General features: G+C 50.7%; 1 protein-coding gene across 1 annotated transcript in view; it reads right to left on the reverse strand.

Annotated features, from left to right (window-relative positions):
- Nucleotides 1–20874, reverse strand: part of KDM2B (lysine demethylase 2B) — a 91073-nt gene that overhangs the window by 20695 nt on the left and 49504 nt on the right. The window contains exon 12 of the mRNA XM_054712644.1: nucleotides 20640–20726. Coding sequence (XP_054568619.1) covers nucleotides 20640–20726 — 87 coding nt within the window. The remainder of the gene's footprint in view (nucleotides 1–20639; nucleotides 20727–20874) is intronic.

Below are 20874 nucleotides of genomic sequence, written 5' to 3' on the forward strand. Positions count from 1 at the left end.
TTTGGAAACACCTGCCTTGGAGGTCTTTGGAGGAAGCCACTCTTCTACGCAGGCCCAAGAAATCCCGGGACTGGAAGGAAAACAAAAACTGATGAGGAAGAGGTAGGAAGGCTCGAGGCAGGTGAGCCATAGCTTAGAGTGTTCCCAACGCTGGTTATCTTAGCTGACAACCATTTTCGCTGTGAGGACTACAGAAAAACCTGTTGCCCATGGACCTGGCTTGGAGGTCTTCTCCCTCAATGCATGTGTGTGGGGGAAAGATCATCTTAGCGTGAACACCGCAACCTCGCGAACTTCCATGGCTGGTAACTCCAAGGGCCACACGGGCTGACTGAGAAGGAGGCAAACAAAATCTGGCGGCAGGCGTCCAGGTCCTCTCTGGGTGGAGGTCTCTCTCAGGAGTGGCAGGAGCTGCCAACGTGGTTGTAAGCCCAGAGACATACCAAGTCTTGCCTCATGCAGTGTCAAAGATTCTATCTATCGAAGGCCAGAGAGAGTGGCCAAATTAAAAAACAAAACCAAAACAGGTAACAGGAACCTGGGTCCTGAAACACCGAAGCGCAGCACCCTGTGTCAAGTGTCTTATGCATGACCAGAGGCCACAGAAACGGCCAACGGTGGGCAGGGATTAGGTACACCCAAACTGAACGGAAATCTTCAAACCTCGAGTTGCGGTGTGAACTCAGCAGCCAGAATATGAGAGCCATTCACTGACATCGCCACTGACTGATAAAAGTTCCAAGCTCCTTCAAACCACTTGGGTTGCGCCTCTGAGTTAGTCCAATTCATAAAACCAGGGAGACTCAGGAACATCTCCCTAAGGTACGTGTGCCTGAAGAATACCCAGCCAAACTGAGAAAAACCGTACAATTTAACTTCGTCTCTGCTAAGTAAAGCCACTCAAGAACGTGTGATATGACTTCAGTGCAACCTAGACAGTACTTCCTCAATCACGCCTAATGGAAGGATAAAACGTCCTACATCTAGGCCTGAACATCCCCAAACATCTTTATCTCATCACGGAAATACACCGAGGATTATAAACAAGCACCTTACTCACCCAGTCCCAGGACAACGCAACCATCCAAAGCTTAATTCTCGGGGACAGGTCTACCTCGCTTGTGTCCTGGTTCAAATACTGTACAGATTATACTTCGTAAAACCTCCACTTTCTTCCCCCGCTTCCCAAACGCGAATCTTCCCGGAGTGAATTCACGCTATAAACACACCCAGGGCTTTTGTTTTACACACAGATTTCTCCCCCCTGCTCCCAAGAGAGGTTGCTTTCCCTTCTAAACCCAGCGGAGGCCAAAGACTGCCATCTGGGGTCACGGCTTCCTCTGCCGCGTCCTCTGCCGCGAAGCGCACTCGCCGGTTCCGGATTCCCCGCGCCGGCCGCGGCTCGCACCCCTTCCTGTCTCCCTCCTGTCTCGTCGGCCCACGGCGGGCGGCGGGCGCGCAGCGCCCAGACAAAAGCTCGGGCCGTCGGGCCCACGGGCCCCGACCGCCCACCCTCCGGGCCGCGGCGTCCTCCAGCCCCGAGGCCGAGGGTCCCGATGCAACTTTGCGAACGTTAAGGAGGGAGGCGCCGGCGCCCGCAGGTCCGGGTGCGCCCGGGGCGGCCGGCACGCGCGTGGGCCGCAGGCGAGGGCGCGAGGGGAGGGCGCGGCGCGCCCCGGCCGACCGCCCGCGCGCCGGCGCCCGCAACTTGCCCGCGGGCCCGGGCCGGCGCCTGGCAGGGCCCGCCCGACGGCGAGGCCCACATTGTCCCCGCGGCACGGCCGGCCACCCCGGCGCACAGCCACTCGCACACGCCCCCTGCCCGGGCCGGCTGCGGGGCCCGGGGCGCCCGCCGGCCTGCCGCGCTCCTCTCCGCCCCGCTCGGGCCCGGCCCTGGCGGCACCACCGGCAGCGGCTGCAAAACTTTCTCCTGATCGCGGCGGGGTGGCGTCGCGGCCGCCCAGGGCGCGTCAGTCGGTCGGTCTGGAGGTCGGGTGGCGGGTCCCTCCCTCAGCCCCACCCCGGGCCCCTGACCTGGTCCGGCTCCGATTCATAGTCGTCGTCCTCGGCGCTCACGGACATGGCCATGGCTCATGGTGGGCCCAGGCTCGCGCGCGCTGACATGGCTGGAGCGCCGCCGCCGCCACCGCCGCCCGCCCGGAGCAGGCTCGGCTCGCCCGGGCTCGGGCTCGGGCTCGGGCTCCCGCGCCGCGAGGAGGGAGCCGCGCCGCGCGCCTCGCACGCCCGCGCGGGAGGGGGCGGGGAGGGGCCGGGGAGGGGAGGGAGGGCCGGGCGCTCATGCATATGCATGAGGCGAGCCAGGAAGGGGCTGGCCCCCCGGGCCGGCGGGCCAATGGCGCGGCCGCGGCTCTCAGGCCGCACACAAAGGGAGCCCAGCCTGCGGTGACACGGGGGCGGACCCGCAGAGGGCGGCCCTCGCGCGGACTGGGGCTGCGTGGGGGCGTGCCCCGTGCCCCGCCCGGCCCGTGCGCCCCGGGATACACACCGGTGGCTGGCTGCACGCCGCCGCCAATCTAACAGGAAATGCACGCCCGACCTGGGGTGGGGTCTTTTGTGTGGTCCTGCGGGGCGTCCCGTGGGAGTCTCGGGGTGCAGGGGCCAATGGGGAACAACCCTGCACGCGACGCCAGGCACGGTCCCTGCGCCCCCGAAGGCGGACACCCGGGCTCCGGGTTTGCACAAGCTCTGGGACCAGGACCTGATGTCCGCGAACCCGAGAACCCCGCGCCCACAGCTTGCAGGCCCGCTGGCCTGGAATCGATCTGGGGGCCCATTTCTCCCTGACTCTGCCCTCTCTGCCCTCAGGTTTGCTTTTCCAAGTGGAGAGGGAATTAGCTGTGAATGTGGGGTGGTGCAGATGGGAGTTCAGATCGAGCCCCAGACGTGGAGGCTACCGGAGAGAACCCCTGAATGCGCTCTGTCCTTGGGGACTGGCAACTACCGGGCTGGCCCAGAAGGTGTGGGTTTCTGAACTGTAAAGGTTCCTAGTGTTTACTCCAAAAGCAGCCCACTCCTGCAGAAAATTGTTACTGTAAAGCCAGATGGAGATTAATTTTAAAAAATAAATAAAAATCTATGGGCACTTACACCAGCTGCCCTTACTCTGATGGAGGAGGAACTCCCGACCCTTGGCTATAGTGGGCAATGCTGTCAGAATCCAGACCACAGCTCAACCCAAGCTGAGGAGCAGAAAGACAGCCTAGCAGCCGGCCTACTCATCACCTAAGTAGGGATGCCCAACGTGACACTGAATATGCAGACCTGTACCTGCTCAGGTTCTTCATCTGTAAAATGGGAAGGTTTGCCCAGCAGAGGACAAACAAGCTCTGGGACCAGGACCTGATGTCCTCGAACCCGAGACATGGCCTTCCCTAAAGAGATCGGAGGCTTTCCCCAGAAAGAGCCCCCATTCGCTGTGAAATCTGCTCACCTCTTCAATGTCCTCCAACTGTTAATTCACGCTCAGGCCACTGGCTGAGAAATCCACTGTGAGAACAGAAGGGACCCACAGGCGGGTCATGGCCTGGCCTTTCAAGGAAGGCAGAACGTGTGGCACAGAACTTGTAAATAAAACTCAGGAGGCTTCTAGCGGGGAGTCGGCAAGAGTGAATAAACAGGGATGCCTGTCTTACAGAGTGGATCTTAAAGTCTGTCTGAAATGTACACACCCACTGACACTATGGGGAAAAATCCCAGCGGACTTGCTCTTTACTGAAACGTGTCTGTTCTGAGTATCTTATATTTTTCACAATTGTTTCCTTTAGCTAACTGGTGCACACAATTATCCAACATTTGTTTTGTATGAATAGTGGCCTGGATTGGATATAAAACATATCACACCAGCCCTTGCCCGGTAAATCTGCCACCTTAAAATTCAGCCTTTACTTCGTGCCTTAGGCTCATTTTCCCTCCCTCTGGATCTCATCTTTCTTCCTCTTCTTCTTTTTTTTTAATCCTCACCCGAGGACATGCTTTTATTGACTTTTAGAGAGAGAGGGAGGGAGAGAGAAACATCAATGTGAGAGAAACATCCATCTGTTGCCTCCCATACACGCCCTGCCCCGGGGATCAAACCCTCAACCTAGGTATGTGCCCTGACTGGGAATCGAACCGATGACCTTTCAGGGTATGGGACGATGCTCCAACCAACTGAGCCACCAGCCCAGAGCTGAACCTCATCTTTCAGTGACCCTAAGAAGTGAACACCCTCCTGGCCTAGGCTTACATTCTTAGAAAGTGCTCTCCAAAGCTGATGCCACCGGGCAGTTGGCGCTTGCCCGAGCCAGAGGATCCAGAACTTTCACCAAGTGGTGAGGAAATAAAAATAGATAGATGCCAAGTCCGCCTGGATCACAGTCCTCACCCATGTCCCTGCTTTCTCTCTGAGTGTCATTTAATTTTCTGGTCGACCTGTTGGATCATGAGACACCAGGAATGACCCCTATTGCTGAGAGATTGTGCCCAGACGTAGCCACCTCAGGGCATTGCAGGCTGACCCAGGGTGAGGACAGGCAGGGAGCTAAGGCAAAAGGTGGCAGAAATCTATCTCCCCATCCCCACTCCCAGGAACGGGGAAGGGAAAAGGGCACGCTCGCTCGGCAAGTGCCCTCTGGACTCTGGGTTCCCCTAGGGCGAGGGTCTCTCCTGCATGTGGCCCCTTTCCGTGTGCCCATGCCACAGAGGGCATGGCTACAGCCTGGGAACATCACTTTCTAGAGGATCAGGGCAGGAAAAGAGAACGGGCCGGCACTCTCCTGAACCAAGGGACACCGCTTGTCAACCTGCCCCTAAGGAGGGAACAGAGATGACAAAGCAGGCATGCCAAGGGGCCGCTTCTTAATGCAAGTATTTTTTTTCATGCTTAACAAGCAATAGAGAATGCATGCTTCAGTTACGTTACTGTCACTCCACCACTTGTCTCCCTCTCTCTCTCTCTCTCTCTCTCTCTCTCTCTCTCTCTCTCTGTTCTTCAGTAGGTTCTCCCCCGAACGGCAAAAGGAGGGCTTTTGGAGAGTTGTTTTTCTAATAAAATGTAAATAGGAGGAATTTTTGCCTAGTGTCACATAGCAACTTAGGGCTGATTGCAGGGTTGCCTGGATAAAACTACGGTTCAGAGAATGCCTGAGTGACAAAAAGGCGGCAGTGATTTCTGTTAAGGAAATTATTGATGTTGTTTAGTTACATTTTATCTCCCCATTCTCCCCCCCCCCCCCTTCCCCCGGGGACAGTCATTCCATGAGCATTTACAAACTAAGTATATTTGTCATATAGGCCCTTGCAACAGACAGAACTTCCTGTGAAAAGGGGTTCCTCTCCTAATAACGTCTCCTTACACTACCCAAATCAACCAATAAGTATTCACCGTCACTGGAAGATTTGTGACTGTGCATAGGATTTTTAAAAAATTAACTAGTTTAACAGGTGAATGGCACTGACCTGAGAAATGTTTTCCCACCATCCACCCATTTCCAATTCATTCACTGACCTTAGTTATTTCCCTCCTCTATTTATTTCCCCACAAAAATCCAGGCTAAGGCTGAGCGCTCAGAGAATTCAGATGAAACAAATGGATTCATTAGACAAACCACTCTCCCCACGAACCCTGGAAAGTAAAAGGAGCTAAAAATGCATGAAACGCGCTGGCCCCTGTGGCTTCCAGTTGGTTGAGCATCGTCCCATGTACCGAAAGGTTGCCAGTTTGATTCCTGGTCAGGGTACACGCACAGGTTGTGGACTCGATCCTTGGCTGGGGTACATGCAGGAGGCAGCTGATTGATGTTTCTCTCTCACAGCGATGTTTCTCTCCTCCTCTCTCTCCCTCTCCTTTCCTCTGTCTCTAAAAATCAATAAAAACATATTTAAAAAATAAAAATGCATAAAACGCCAGCATACTTCCTAAAACCAGGACTTTTGTAATTTAAAAACATTTTTTATAACAAGGCCAAATCTACCCCTACACACACACACACACACCTTGGTTTCCTGGCATGAAACCAGTCATCACACTGTCTATCCCACCACCTGCCAAAGAAAGACTTGGGAGAAACAGGGTATAAAGTTCTGTGTATGGAACTTACATGCAAAAGAGAAAAGACCAAACCCAAAGATGACGCAAAATGGGATGAGGAAGCAGACAGTAAAGAGGTAAAAGTATGTCCACCACCGACAGCAGCTCTGCTCACAATGGCCAAAATGTGGAAACGACCCAAATTCCATCCAGTGATGAACGAGCAAGCAAAATCCGGTCTTCCCAGACAGGGGAATGTTACTCCACCACAAAAAGGGGTGAAGCACTGCCACCTGCTACAATGTGGATAAACCTTGAAAACACGAGGCTAAGTGCAAGAAGCCGCACACAAAGGGCCACATATTATATGAGTCCATCTATAGGACATGTCCAGAATAGGTAAGCCCATTGAGAGAGAAAATAGACTGGTGGTTGCCAGGGGCTGAGGGGTGTTTGGGGCGAGGGGGGGGGGAGGGGGGAATGGGAAGTGATGGATAATGGGTACAGGGTTTCTTTTTGGAGTTCTGAAATTATCTTGAAATTTAGACAGAGGTGGTGGTTGCACAACATCGTGAATGTACTAAATGTCACTGAACTGCTCACTTAAAAATGTTTTGTTCCTGTGGTGTGTGTTTTTTGCCCTGGCCAGTGCGGCTCAATTGGTTGGGTGTTGTACCATGCACAGAAGGGTTGCCAGTTCAACCTTTCAGGACACATTCCCAGCTTGCAGGCTCAATTAATGATTCTCTCTCATCGTTGATGTTTCTATCTCTCTCTCCTCTCTCTCTCCCTTCCTCTCTGAAATCAATAAAAATATATATATTTTTTAAAAAAATAATAAAAATCAATAAACTTCTTTTTTCTGAAAGGTTATTTTTTATTGATTTTTAGAGAGAGAAGGGAGGGAAGGAGGGAGGGAGAGAAGAAGGAAGGGAGAGAAAGAGGGAGAGAAAGGGAGAGGGAGGGAAGGAGAGGGAGGGAAAGAAAAATTGAGATGAGAGAGAAACATTAATCGGTTGCCTCCCGCACTTGCCCCAACGGGGACAGAACCTGAAACCTGGGTATGTGCCCTAACCGGGAATCGAACTCACCACCTTTTGGTGCACAGGACAATGCTCCAACTGTCACACCGACCAGGGCTAAAATGGTTACTTTTATGTTAGGTGAACTTTACCTAAATGGAAACGTGTATATAACAGCCATCTCTTAAGAGTGATCTTAACTCCTATCCCTAAAAGGTAACCTGGTTGGGAATGGTGGCCCTACACCCCGGGGGCGTGTTGAAACTAATCAAACCAAGGAGAGAGTTGAATCACATCTTCTATGAGCTGCTAACAGTCACTGATGGGCTCTGGCTAAACTTTCATGCCTTTCACTTAGGGATGCATGCCTGGCAAATGTGAATGCAAACGCTCGCTCTCGCGTGGCTGGGAGAGTGGATGGGGGAACACACACACACACACACGCACACGCACGCACACACACACACACACACACACACACACACACACACTCACAGCTGCCATGGGCCTCTCTTCAGGTACCATTCTTGCTTTTCTTCAAAAACGGCTTATCTCCAGCGGGCCAATTTGCCTTTGAAATCCTCCTGGATCTATGAAAATCCATGAGTTTATCATGACACTCAGAATAGAAAAGGCCTGACAAAAACTCATCTGTCACCATGTGAAGCTGCCATTAAACGGACTCCTTCCTTTGAAAATTAGTCTTTAAAGGGACAGAATAAGCATGAACGCTGCCTTTTCGGGGGGCGGGGCGGGGGGGAGACTCTAGAGAAGGGCAACCCTGATGGATGAGGGAAAGCTTGGGAGAGGATGCCGGCAAATTCACTCCGCATCTCCTGGTAAAACGGATACAGGAAAGAATGGTCATCTAGTGTTGAAACCAGTGAATGGCGGAGGGAAGCAAGGGGCCAAGGCATCGCCTTCCAGATTATTCTACAGGAGAAAGATGGACGAACATAACTGAGTAATGGGGGGGAAGGATCAGACCACACCACCTTAATCGCTAACTATGATTTTAATCTTACCAAGCCTTTAGCTCTAATGCCTAATTTACAGAAATTACAAGAGAGGGAAGAAGCTAAATGACAGCACCAGGCAGCATCAGACACATGCACAAAACAAGATGCTCTGCAGCCCACAGGGTTCCTTCCATCTTCCCACAAAGCGCCATCCTAAGGAAGGTCTGGATGAAGCGAGAGGATTCAGAACAGATTCAATGTGTGGTCTGGGGTTGGATCCTGGGTTGGGCGGTGCAGCTTTTATGAAGGATCATTTGGGAAATCTGAACATGACCAGGATGACCAGGCGTTAGGTGGCATTAAGGAATTATCAGCTTTGTTAGGGGGTAATCACGTTATTTTGGCTATGCAGAAATTTTCCTTCTTTTTCAGAGAGGCAAGTGTAAGTATTTAGAGGCAGAATTATCACGAACATCTGTAATTTTCTAAACAATGCTTCAGCATACAAAATAAAGTGAGTCAAACAGAAATAATACCCATTAGGATGGCTACTTAAAAAACAATAACAAAAAACAGAGAATAACAAGTGTTGGCGAGGACGTGGGGGATCTGGAACCCCTCTGTACTGTTAGCGGGAATGAAAAATGGTGCTGCTGCCCTGGCTGGTTTGGCTCAGTGGATAGAGTGTTGGCCTTCCGACCGAAGGGTTCGGAGTTCGATTCCAGTCAGGGACACATGCCTGGGTTGTGGGCTCGATCCCCAGTGAGGGGCGGGCAGCAGGCAGCCAATCGATGATTCTCTCTCATCATTGATGTTTCTGTCTCTCTCCCTCTCCCTTCCTCTCTGAAATCAATAAAAATATATATTTTTAAAATGGTGCTGCTGCTGTGGAAAACGGTGTGGCAATTCCTCAAAAAAAAGTAAACATACAATTTCTATATGATCCAGCAATTCCATTTCCGGGTATATATACCCAAAAGAATTGCCAGTAAGGGCTCAAAAAGATGTTTGTACACTCGTGTTCACGGCAGCATTACTTACACAGGACAGGGAGGGAAGCGACCCAAGTGTCCCAGTGAAGTTATCTGCTGAACTCCTGCAAAGTGCGTCGCTGTTCAGTCCTTTACATTCATCGGTGAGAAAGCCAGTGGGTTAGAGCAGGTGTTACTATTACTTTCACTTCCCACTACTTTAAAAAAAAATTTTATTTCTCAATCACAGTTCACATTCAATATTATTTTGTATTAGTTTCAGGGGTACCCACCTGCTTTCTTTGTCCCAACAAATATACTTGCCCTTCCCACCTTTGTGACACGAAAGCAAAATTAAACAATGTGAATATTTCACCTGTATTCACCTAATCATGCCTTTTTCTCTAGATCAGCTGACTTTGGAGAAAGATTGCCTGACATCATTTGGTAGCACCTCCATCCATCTTTCTAACAGAGCCAAATTATAGAGAAGCGGGGGAAAAGAACAGAACAACTTACTCCCAGTGTCAGTGACCAAGTGTCCTCCTTTCAACGGGGAAAATATACGATGGCATTTGACAAAGAGAAAAGACGGAAGGACAGGCCATTATTCCAGAAATATAACCGTGATCATGGCCCTCCATCACTTCCGGCGCCGGCCTGGCTTTCTAATTACTCCACCGAAGGCAGGAGCCCTCAACACTGCAAGTGCTTTCCAAGAACGGCGTTGGCATTATTAACACAGACAGCTAAGCAGGCTATCAGACGAAGGAAGAAATCCTGGGCTGCAGACTTTAATTACAGGTTATTTCGGCTGAACGCTGTCTGAAAGTTCCAGTGCAGTGGCTGTGCAACGATACAGGTGATGGCTGCACAATTCCAGGTGAGACAGGATCTCCCTAAGTCGGTGGGAGAAAGGCCTACATTTCAGGGAGAAAAGGGTCTAGGGAGTGCCAAGGAGCCCTTCTTAGTGGGAGTGGAAACAAAAGGTAAAGTAAGGAGAGGCACTTCCTCTCACCAAAGGGAGGCCTGGGGAGAGGGGGGGACATTTGGAGATCAAAGTGACTGAAAGGGATTGAACACAACGTTATCTTTTAGAAGCTCTAGGAAGACCTTGCTATCAAGTTCATTCACTCAACACACATTTCCCAGGCCCTTGCTATCTGGGATCAATCATGCAAGACAGGATACAAAAATACATAAAGAATTCACAGCCCCAGCCCTAGCTGGTTTGGCTCAGTGGATAGAGCATAGGCCTGTGGACTGAAGGGTCTCAGGTTCGATTCCGGTCAAGAGCACATGCCCAAGTTGCAGGGCTCGATCCCCAGTAGGGGGGCGTGCAGGAGGCAGCCAATCAATGACCCCCTCTCATCATTGATGTCTCTCTCTCTCCCTCTCCCTTCCTCTCTGAAATCAATAAAAATACATTTTTTAAAAAGAAAAAAATTAACAGGCGAGCTTCAGTCTCAAGAAGCTAGTGGCGGCTTAGGGCAGACAGGCAACAAAATTCAGAGCAGAATGTGGACATCCAGTGGAGAGAGAAACCGGGGAGTAAATCAGACACGATCTTGGCAGGAAATGGATGGCACCCCAGCTGCCTCCCACCAGGTTCACGGAGAAAACTTCAGCAGAGGCTCAATACACAGAGCAGAGTGCAGTCGGGTTAGAGACACCAACAAGGCATGGAGACGCACCCTGAGCTGCAGACAGTGATAAGCGGTTACCTCCCTTTGGCCAATGGGCTCGGGGTGGGAATGGTCACTAGGAACAAAGAGAAGAGCTGGAGAAGGCCATGGAAGAGGAGCGGTGGTCTCACCGGAAGGAAACCGCCAACCTGCCAGGACCCCGTGGGGAGGACGCAGGGAGAATGAATCCCCCAGCCTCTCTCTGCTCCCAGGCTCCATCCTCCTACCGGTCCCTCCCAATGGCTGAACCCAACCAGGAGCCAGAGAGGCCAGGGTGCCCTTTGATTTCTGACGCAGCCCACAGAGCAGCCCGGACAAGGCTGGACAGGGAGGCTGGGGGTGCAACTAGAAAACACCCAGTCAGGAAGCTTCCTGGCGAAGAAGGAATTCGGTTGGGCCCAGAGGTGGAGAATTTGTACGCGGGGAAATAGGACCACCCCCCAAAAAGGGGTAAAGACCCAGGTTGGCAAGTAAATGGGAACGAGGGAGTAGCTCAGTTCCCCTGCAAGGAAGAGAGACAGACATCCGCAGATCCTAAGACAGAGCTATGGTTGAAGACCCGAGGCCAGGATAGGGACCTGGGAGATAACTTTAAAGACAGAGGGTCACGGAAGGTGTGATAACAGGGTTCTCGGCTGAACTGTATTTCCCCCCCCCCCCAATTCCTTTGATGAAGCCCTACCCCCAGAATGTGACCGTATTAGGAGACAGGGTCTTCACAGAGGTGACTCGGTTAAAATGAGGTCATCAGGGTGTCCTCACAAAAAGAGGGAATTTGGAAACAGACGCAGAGAGAAGGAGGACGGTGTGAAGCCACGGGGAGAAGGCGACTCCAGCTCTTACAAAAGCCAGCAGGTAAAGCTGCTACGGCTCCATCCTGCCTGGATCCCGCAGGTGCTGTGGCCAGAAACGTCCACTTCCTGGCTGCAGTCCACTCCACTAAAGGGGCCGTGGGGGGGCTCTGACGGGGACCCTTGTCCTATGGTTCGGCCACTAACCAATTTTGGAATCGGAGCTCACGTAAACCGGCCAGAGACTTGGTCCCGGCTTGTAAGAAACTGGCATCCCCGAACCACCAACAATTTTTCGGTCAACTGGACTCCTCTGTCGTTGATTCTGTGAACAACTGCTCAGAATGCACAGACCATCTTTTTTTTTTTTTTCTTTTTTTTTTTACAGACCATCTTTTGTGGGCATTCTTTTATCGAAGGTATCTGCTCCACGCAAGGGATCCTGCTGAACTCTGGGCTCTACAAAAGCCCGAGCTGTCCTTTAGGAGAACCCTGGGGATCCCAGACAGGGCTACGTTTTACTTGATTCCCCTCACGGCACCCTCCTCCCTGTTGTTGAGCGTCACCTGGGCCCACCCTCAGGGACGGCTCTTTCCTGCTCCCGGGAGGGTGGAATCCACACCCTCTCCTCCCACCCTGGCCCATCACGGGAGCTGCCTCAACCTCCTGCTCCCCCCTCCCCCCCCCCGTCCCCCAGTGGCACATTCTAAGGCAACAGTCACCCTCCCCAGCTCACAGGGCCTAGGACTTCCCCCTTCAGGGAAGGGAGAAAGGGGTCCGAAGCATGTTCTGAAACCAGCCGTTTCGGCACAGCCCGCGACCACCGCAGGGAAATGAAGCCGTTCGGACCCTTGCTGGAAATTGAGTTTTAGCGCCCGCCAACAATAACTTCGGGATGGAAAAGTCCCTGCACCGCTCGCCCCCTTCTCTGCTCCCAGTTCTTCCTTCTGTGTCCTCCATTTCTACTGAGAAAACCACCCGCCTTCTGGGGGACAGATTCAGGGTGATGTCGCCGACTTAGAAACCGTCTTTGCAAAAACCCATTTAATTGCTATCAGTGACTGATGACCTGCTATTGAGGTATCTTACAGACAGCACCTCGCAGGAAAGCGTTATTAGCCCCTTTTCCATGTGAGCTCAGCGGCAGAGCTAGGGTTCGATGCCCAGATGCGCCTGACCCCGGAGCTTATCCTAGTCGTGCATGAGAATCACCCGCAAAGCACTTCGAACGTGCAGATTCCCGGGCCCCGCCCACCCCCCACCACCTCACAGTGTCCGGGGTGGGGCCCAGGAAGCTGCATTTCCTTCGCTTGTTCCCCAGACAGAGCTGATGCCTGCGGGCCGGTCCTCGCTGGACCACGCTGCCTGTCTAGGAAGCCACCTGGCCCTGCAGAGATGACACGATGGCAGTCATTCTCCTGGCCAACTGCACACCCACTTCATGACTCCGGCGGTGACAGGAATCGGGGGCCGAGTAGGAACAGGAAGCGCATGGAACGAGTTTTGTGCCTCTCCTTCCGGGAAAGGCCTTGTCACTCCCGAGGCCCCCCCCCCCCCGACGTGTCGCCTCCCAGATCTAAATGATCAACTTCGGAGGAAGGGGAAAGAGACGGCAGAGCCGAGCTGAGGGTGACACACACATCAGGCGTGTGCGTGTCGCTTCCTCCCGCGGTTCCTGTGTAGCCCCCTGACATCCTCGTGAGGAAGCTGACCCAGTACCTGCTGAAGAGGGCTGTCCCCACGCCCCCAGCCACGGTACCTGCTCACACACAGGCCAGCCTCGCTGCTCCTGCCCTCCAAAGAAATTGCCAATAATTGAAATTCAAGTGGCAGCCTGCTTTGGCCACTAGAGATAATGGATTAAGAAGCAGGACGCTTCAGCAGGCTCTCTTTCCACAGGCAGCCGAAGCCCGGCCTCCCCCCTTCCTCGGTTTCCTTCCCGGGAACGAACCGGCAAGCTGGCCCGGCCCCAGGGTCTGGCTATCGAGCACAAGGTCAACCGGCTCCTGAGTTCACAGGTCGGGCTTCAAAATAAGCTCAATTCTCTGGGCTCGGTGCTAAGGTCACAGACAGGGCCCCCCCCCCCGCCCCCAAAATCCCGCCACCTGGTCATAAAAGGAAGCGGCCAGAGTGCAGCCGGATCAAACAAACCCATCACCGCCGGAGGAAACAGCCAATCAAGTGCACGGTGACGGATGGTGATTCAGTAGCATCTTTGATTTGAAAGACGCCACATCAGAAATGACCTCACGGCGCCTAATCACTTCCAGGAGAGGACCCGGCTCTGCGGGAGCCAAGGTGGGAGATCAAAGCATTGCTAGCTAATCATCATTTCTCATTAATTACTTGTTAAGTAACCTGACCCAGGCCCAGTGCTGCTCCCTACCTCGCATCCTGACAGCCTCAGTGAACACCCTTGATCTTTCAACCCAACCTGCATGAAACTGAGAAGAAGCCGGCTGCAAACCTGGGAATCAGGAGACCCCGGGCGGCCCAGGCAGTCAGTCGTTTACTTACTTCTTCCGTTCCCGTTAACTTTTTAACCTCACGGGCCAGGAAATGCATAAATATAGCGCCGGGCCTCCTCTCCCCCGCCCCTCTGCCACATTTCATTGAGTCCCTCCGAGCAGAGAAACACGTCTGGGGACAAAAACGCCTTACTGTTCACAAGCTGTGTGGCCCCAAGTGTGCCAGGCCACCTCTCCGGGTCCCCAGTGTCCACGGCACCGTGGGGATGAGACTGTCCACCTCCTGGCCTCCTTGTAAGGGTTTTAAATAAGATCTAAACACTGGTTCATACACTGAGGAGGAACATCCAGGTGATTTGGGCTGTCCTGGAAATCATTTATTTCTAGAACTGGGGGCTGCGGGGGGGGAGGGGGGAGGACATGGTATTCATTAGTCTATTATTTATACCTTTTTGGACTCTGAAATCATTTACAATAAATGCTGTGGGCTGAATGGTGCCCAACCCCCACATTCCTATGTTGAACCTCCAGCACCTCCAAATGGAGATGTGTCTTTAAGAAGGTAACTACGTTAAAACCCGTTGTGATGGTGGGGCCCTAACTCCGTATGGCTGTGTCGTTATAAACAGAGGAGCAGAAAAGGAAGACCATGTGAAGACACAGGGACAGCAGCCATCTACACGCCAAAGACAGTCCTCGGAAGAAACACACAGATCCTGCCCACTGACACCTGGATCTCAGACCTCTGGCCTCCGGCGCGGTGAGGAAATGAACTCCTGTCGTTGAAGCCACGTGATCTGTGGTACGTTGTTAGGGTGGCCCTGCCAAACCCACACAACAAACTTCAAAGAAATGATAGGAAACATAAACTAAATTAAAAAGAAAAAGACGGAGCTGGCATGGCCCTAATAAAAAAGACAGACAAGTAAGTGTTGGTGAGGATGTGGAGAAGTCGGAGCCCTCGTACACAGCTGGTGGGAATGGAGAAAGGGGCAGCCACTGTGGACAACTGCCTGCCAGTTCCTCAAAAAGTGAAACATAGAGGTACCATCTGCCCAGCTAGTTCTACGCCTGCCTAGGTATCTACCCAAGAGAAATGAAGACACAGGCTCACGTAAAAGCCTGTTCACAAATGTTCAGAGCAGCACTATTCACAATTGCCATAGAGTGGAAATAGCTCAAGTGCCCATCAGCAGATGAATGGACACACAGAATGTGATATGTGGCCATACAATAGAACATTACTCGGCCGTATAAGGGAATAAAGTACTGATACATGCTAAACTTGGATGAAGCTCAAAAATATGGCGCTAAGTGAAAGAAGCCAATCACAGAAGGCCATATACTGTATGACTCCATTTCTACGAAATGCCCAGAATAGGCAAATCCATGGAGAAGGAAAGTAGATTAGCAATGGCTGGGAAAAGAAAGCTTAGGGGGCACTAGCTGGTTTGGCTCAGTGGATAGAGCGTCAGCCTGCTGCAGACCAAAGGATCCTGGGTCTGACTCCGGTCAAGGGCACGTAGCTCGGTTGCAGGCTCCTCCCCGGCCTCGGCCCTGGTCCGGGAGCGTGCAGGAGGCAACCAATCGATGTGTTTCTCACACATTGATGTTTCCCTCTGTCTTTCCCTCTCTCCCTAAAAAATCAATGGAAAAATATCCTCGGGTGAGGATTAACAAACAAACAAAAAAGAAAGCTTAGGGGAAGGGGGTACAAAAATGGTCTAAAATTAGGTTGTGGTGATGGTTTGTACAACTCTTTCATCATTTTCATTACATTAAAAACAGCTCATTGTGCACTTTTAGTGGGAGAACTGTATGGTATGTGAATAACATTTGTTTTATTAAAAAATGACTGGTACCCCATAAGTGTTGCTGAATGTCAAAGGTTATTCCTTCTCCCTCCTACTCTTTCCCAGATGCCTAAGGGCTCCAACTTTTCCCATCCAGGCCCAAGTTGGATATAGGCCAGTGCTTATAACCGATCCTCCTCGAGGTAAGGGCTACTCACCCCAGAAGCAGCTTGCCGTTTCCAGGCCTCTGGATGAAAGGGGGCAGAGGTTCGAGTGTGTTTTTGTGTGTTTTTTTAAATGCCTATATGCCCCTGAGGAGTGGGCTGAGGGTCTCAGGCACAGACGACAGTCCTGAAGTGACTTCCCCTTTGGACCTCTCCATGGATTGTGAGATGACAGTGGGTAATGGTGAGTTTGTTTCTTTAACAGCCCACATTCTGCAAACCCTACTCCTTCCCCTGGAGGCAGTGAGGCAAAGCCACGGTTTCCTCTTCAGGTTCAGCACAGCTGTGGGGCCTGGCTGGGTTGTTTCAAGGTGCTAGGTCTGCAAGAACAGTTTGTGGTCTGCTAAATGGCATTTATATTTATTGCCCATGTCGGGGAAAGCCAATTTTAAAACCCTCCAACGCTTCCACAGACTGGGGACCTAAAGGCAGAAGTCAGGGAGGCGAATCCTTTTCCATTCCCACTGCCTCCTAAACTCCCACTAAGCTTCAGAGCATTAGAATCCAATACCCACGAGGAATGAGTGCCCTTTTCCCAGTGGATCCACATTTAGGAATGAATACACCCTAAGGAGACAAACAAAGGTAAAAAGAATAACCCAGAACAGCACTGTCCAATAGAAACAGAATGTGAGCCACGTACAGATTTTAAACTTTCCTGTAGCCACATTTAAACAGGTAGGAAAGCCCTGGCTGGTGTGGGTCAGTTGGTTGGGTATCTTCCTGGGCACCAAAGGTTGACGTTTCAATTCCCAGTCAGGGCACATGCCCAGGTGTGGGCCCGATCCCCAGTGGGGAGTATGCAGGAGGCAACCGATCGATCAATGATTCTCTCTCATCATTCATGTTTCTCTCTCCCTTCCTCTTTCTAAAATCAAAAAGCATGTCCTTTGGTGAGGATTTTAAAAAAATTCAGTACCCCCAAGTACATTTGAGATGAATAATGAATAATCTTTTTTAGCGTAAGTATATCCCATGTAATATGTAGGATATACTTATATTAGAAATTTTATTTGTTGTTTATCTGAAAATCAAATTTAAATGGGCATCTTTTTAAAAAATATATATTTCTATTGATTTCAGAGAGGAAGGGAGAGGGAGACAGAAACATCAATGATGCAAGAGAACCACCGATCGGCTGCCTCCTGCACGCCACCCACTGGGGATCAAGCCGGCAACTCAGGCATGTGCCCTTGGCCAGAATCGAACCAGGGACCCTTCAGTCCGCAGGCCAACGCTCTACTCACTGAGCCAAGTCGGCTAGGGCTAAATGGGCATCTTTTAAAAAAAATCTGGCAACCGTAATTTCAATAAGCAATCACATAAAAAATAAATTAATGAGATATTTTGCACTGTTCTTTTTTGGGATAAATCATTAAAATCTGCTGTGTATTCACACTTACTGGTACAGCACTGCTCGCCATATTTCGAGTGCTCAAGTCACATACAGCTTAGTAGCTACCATTTTGGAAAGCGCAGATGTAGAATGTTACTCTCAGTAATTTATAGAAGGGCAAAAAAATAAAATTAAAATAAATCAGAAATTAGCAAAATACCCATCAAGGAGAAGGTTGCTGAAGTTACAACTAACATTTGGAGAGCCCTAACCATCGGTCGGTCCTTGTCCTAAGGACTTTGTGTGCATTATCTCATTTAGTCCTCACCGCAACCATTCAAAGAATATATGGTGTAACCCCTTTTTACAAATGAGGAAGGTAAGGATCTGGGAGCTTATGTAACTTGCTCAAGAAAGTAGTGGAGAGGAGGAACCAAGATGGCGGCATAGTTAAACAACTAATCTGCTGCCTCACACAACAATTTCAAAAATACAACTAAAAGACAAAAACGTCTACCACCCAGAACCACGGGAAAGCTGGCTGAGTGGAAGATTTACAACTAAGAAGAGAAAGAAGCACAATCGCTGAAAAGCTGAGGTACGGAGGCACGCGAATCGGGCCGGCGGCGGGCGGCTGGGTGCGCGACTTTTCTTCAACCCGCAGGGAGACAAGCTCCCAATCACTCTGAAATCCAGTTTCTGGGGACACTCGGGGGACCCAGGCACCTACGGGGAGAAGCTGGACTCTCGGCCATCGGGTCGGAAAGTGAGAGTGACTTTTTTGCAGTGGTGCGCCCAGCAATCATTGTTTACTGCGCTGGAGCGCGGGGCGCAGGGACTTGGAAACGTGGAAAGGCAGAGATGGCTGACGGCAGCCATCGCCGTTGGCCACGCCCCAGCCTAGTGACGCCCTGAGACCCCTCCCAGCCCTGAGGCCCCGCCCTGAGACCCCACCCCGCCCTGAGGCCCCGCCCCGCACATTCTACAAACCCTCCCAGGCTCCACACAGCGGCTTTTGCATATAAATGGCCTGTTCTGGAGCAGCTTAACCAACTGCAGCTCCAGTCAGACTGCTCCAAAACCGCCCAAGCAAAGGAGGAGAAAACTAGCCCTTGCTGTAGCTCCTGCTAGGGGACACACAGTACACAAGGGTACACCAAGAGTGTCCACCTCAAGTAACTGGGAGGCTGACCCGTTGAACCAATAGGACACCTAGTACACAAAACTACCCTACCAACTTAGGGAAGCAGAGAATATGAGAAGGCAAGGAAACAGATCACAAACCAAAGAAATGGAGGAGAACAAGCGACTGGACATAGAGTTCAAAACCACGGTTATAAGGTTTTTCAAGAATTTCATGGAAAAGGCCGATAAATTCAATGAGGACCAACTAGAAATTAAACATACACTGACTGAGATAAAAAATATTATACAGAGACCCAAAAGCAGACTAGAGGATTGCAAGAATCAACTCAAAGATTTGGAATACAAAGAGGCCAAGGACACTCCTCCAGAGAAGCATGAAGAGAAGAGAATTCAGAAAGTTGAAGATAGTGTAAGAAGCCTCTGGGACAACTTCAAGCGTACCAACATCAGAATTATGGGGGTACCAGAAGAAGAGAGAGAGCAAGATGCTGAAAACCTATTTGAAGAAATAATGAACGAAAACTTCCCCCACCTGATGAAAGAAATAGACTTACAAGTCCAGGAAGCGCACAGAACCCCAAACAAAAGGAATCCAAAGAGGACCACACCAAGACACATCATAATTAAAATGCCAAGAGCAAAAGACAAAGAGAGAATCTTACAAGCAGCAAGAGAAAAACAGTTAGTTACCTACAAGGGAGCTCCCATACGATTATCAGCTAATTTCTCAACAGAAACCATGCAGGCCAGACGGGAGTGGCAAGAAATATTCAAAGTGATGAATAGCAGGAACCTACAACCAAGACTACTCTACCCAGCAAAGTTATCATTCAGAATTGAAGGGCAGATAAAGAGCTTCACAGATAAGAAAAAGCTAAAGGAGTTCATCACCACCAAACCAGCATTATATGAAATGCTGAAAGGTATTCTTTAAAAAGAGGAAAAAGAAGAAGAAAGATAAAAATTATGAACAACAAATACATATCTATCAACAAGTGAATCTAAAAGTCAAGTGAATTAAAAATCTGAGGAACAGAATAAACTGGTGAACTTAATAGAATCAGGCATAGAATCGGAATGGGTTGATAATTCTCAGGGGGAAAGGGGTGTCTGTGTGGGGAGTATGGTAAGAGACTGGACAAAAATCATACACCTATGGATAAGGACAGCGGGGGGGGGGGAGGTAAGGGAAGAGGGGGGGGTAGGAACTGGGTGGTGGGGAGATATGTGGGGAAAAAGGAGAAACAATTGTAATCTGAACAATAAAGATTCATTAAAAAAAAAAAAAAAAAGAAAGTAGTGGAGCTGAGTGCAGACAGACTGATGGTAGATGGATGGGTATATACATATGAATTCCAGCCTAACACAGCCTTCAGGAGACACACCCAAACCTGACTGGTTTCCTCTGGATGGTGGACTTCGAGGTGGGGACTAAATAAGATAAGGGAGGTAGAGGACTAGGCAGAGCAACCTGCTCCCCATAAGTTCTAGAGATGTCTCTAGTATTCTTCCCAGTGTCTATTTTTCTTTTTGTGTTTTTGTTGTTAATCCTCACCCAAGTATATTTTTCCATTGATTTTTAGAGAGTGGAAGGGAGGGGGAGAGACAGAGAGAAAGAAACATCGACATGAGAGACACATGGATTGGTTGCCTCCTGCACTTGCCCCTACCGGGCTGTCCTGGGATCAAGCCTGCAAACCAAGTACATGCCTTTGACCGGAATTGAACCCATGACTCTTTAGTCCATGGACGGATGCTCAATGCACTGAGCCAAACCGGCTAGGGCTCTTCCCAGTGTCTTTATCCTTTCCTGTTTGATTAGACTTTTTTTACGATAAGCATCCATCCACTTCACAAAGAGAAAAAAGGTCACTTTCAAAAGAGGAGAAAACTGCACGAAGCAGCTGGAAGAAAAGAAAGCAGAGGTCGGGGGAGAAAGAAAAAAGGGAAGGAGAAGAAAATTCACCGCAGGGAAAGGTGAGGCATCACTTCGCCCCCGTTTCCTGAGTGACCACCAGGAGGCACTGCCTGCAATCCTCACGCTAGGGAAAAGGATTCCTTTCGAAAACCAAACACTTGGCAATGAACAAATCACTAAAACCATCTTAAGTGGAGTGCCCTCTCCCAGGAATCCCTCCTGAAAACGTCAACATTCACCATACAGATGTGAAAGGCCGTGGACATGGTCCCCCAGCGTCAGGCAACCTGCGTCTTACCTTTGGAGTCTTCTTTGGCCAGGTGACTACGGGGACCCCAGTGATGGCCAGACTGGGGTCGTCGTCAGCATGCTCCTTCAGGACATTCTGTGGACAAACGAAGGAGCCATATTAGCCCAGGGTAGGGGGGCGGGGAGACCTGTGAGGCGGGCTGGAGGCCAGACCTAAGCCAGTTAGAAACACCCTGAGAGCTCTCCACAAAGTCCACCACCACCCCTCCACCCACACGCTCAGA

Source organism: Eptesicus fuscus, chromosome 23 (genome assembly GCF_027574615.1).
Source record: "Eptesicus fuscus isolate TK198812 chromosome 23, DD_ASM_mEF_20220401, whole genome shotgun sequence".
Taxonomy (NCBI): Eukaryota; Metazoa; Chordata; class Mammalia; order Chiroptera; family Vespertilionidae; genus Eptesicus; species Eptesicus fuscus.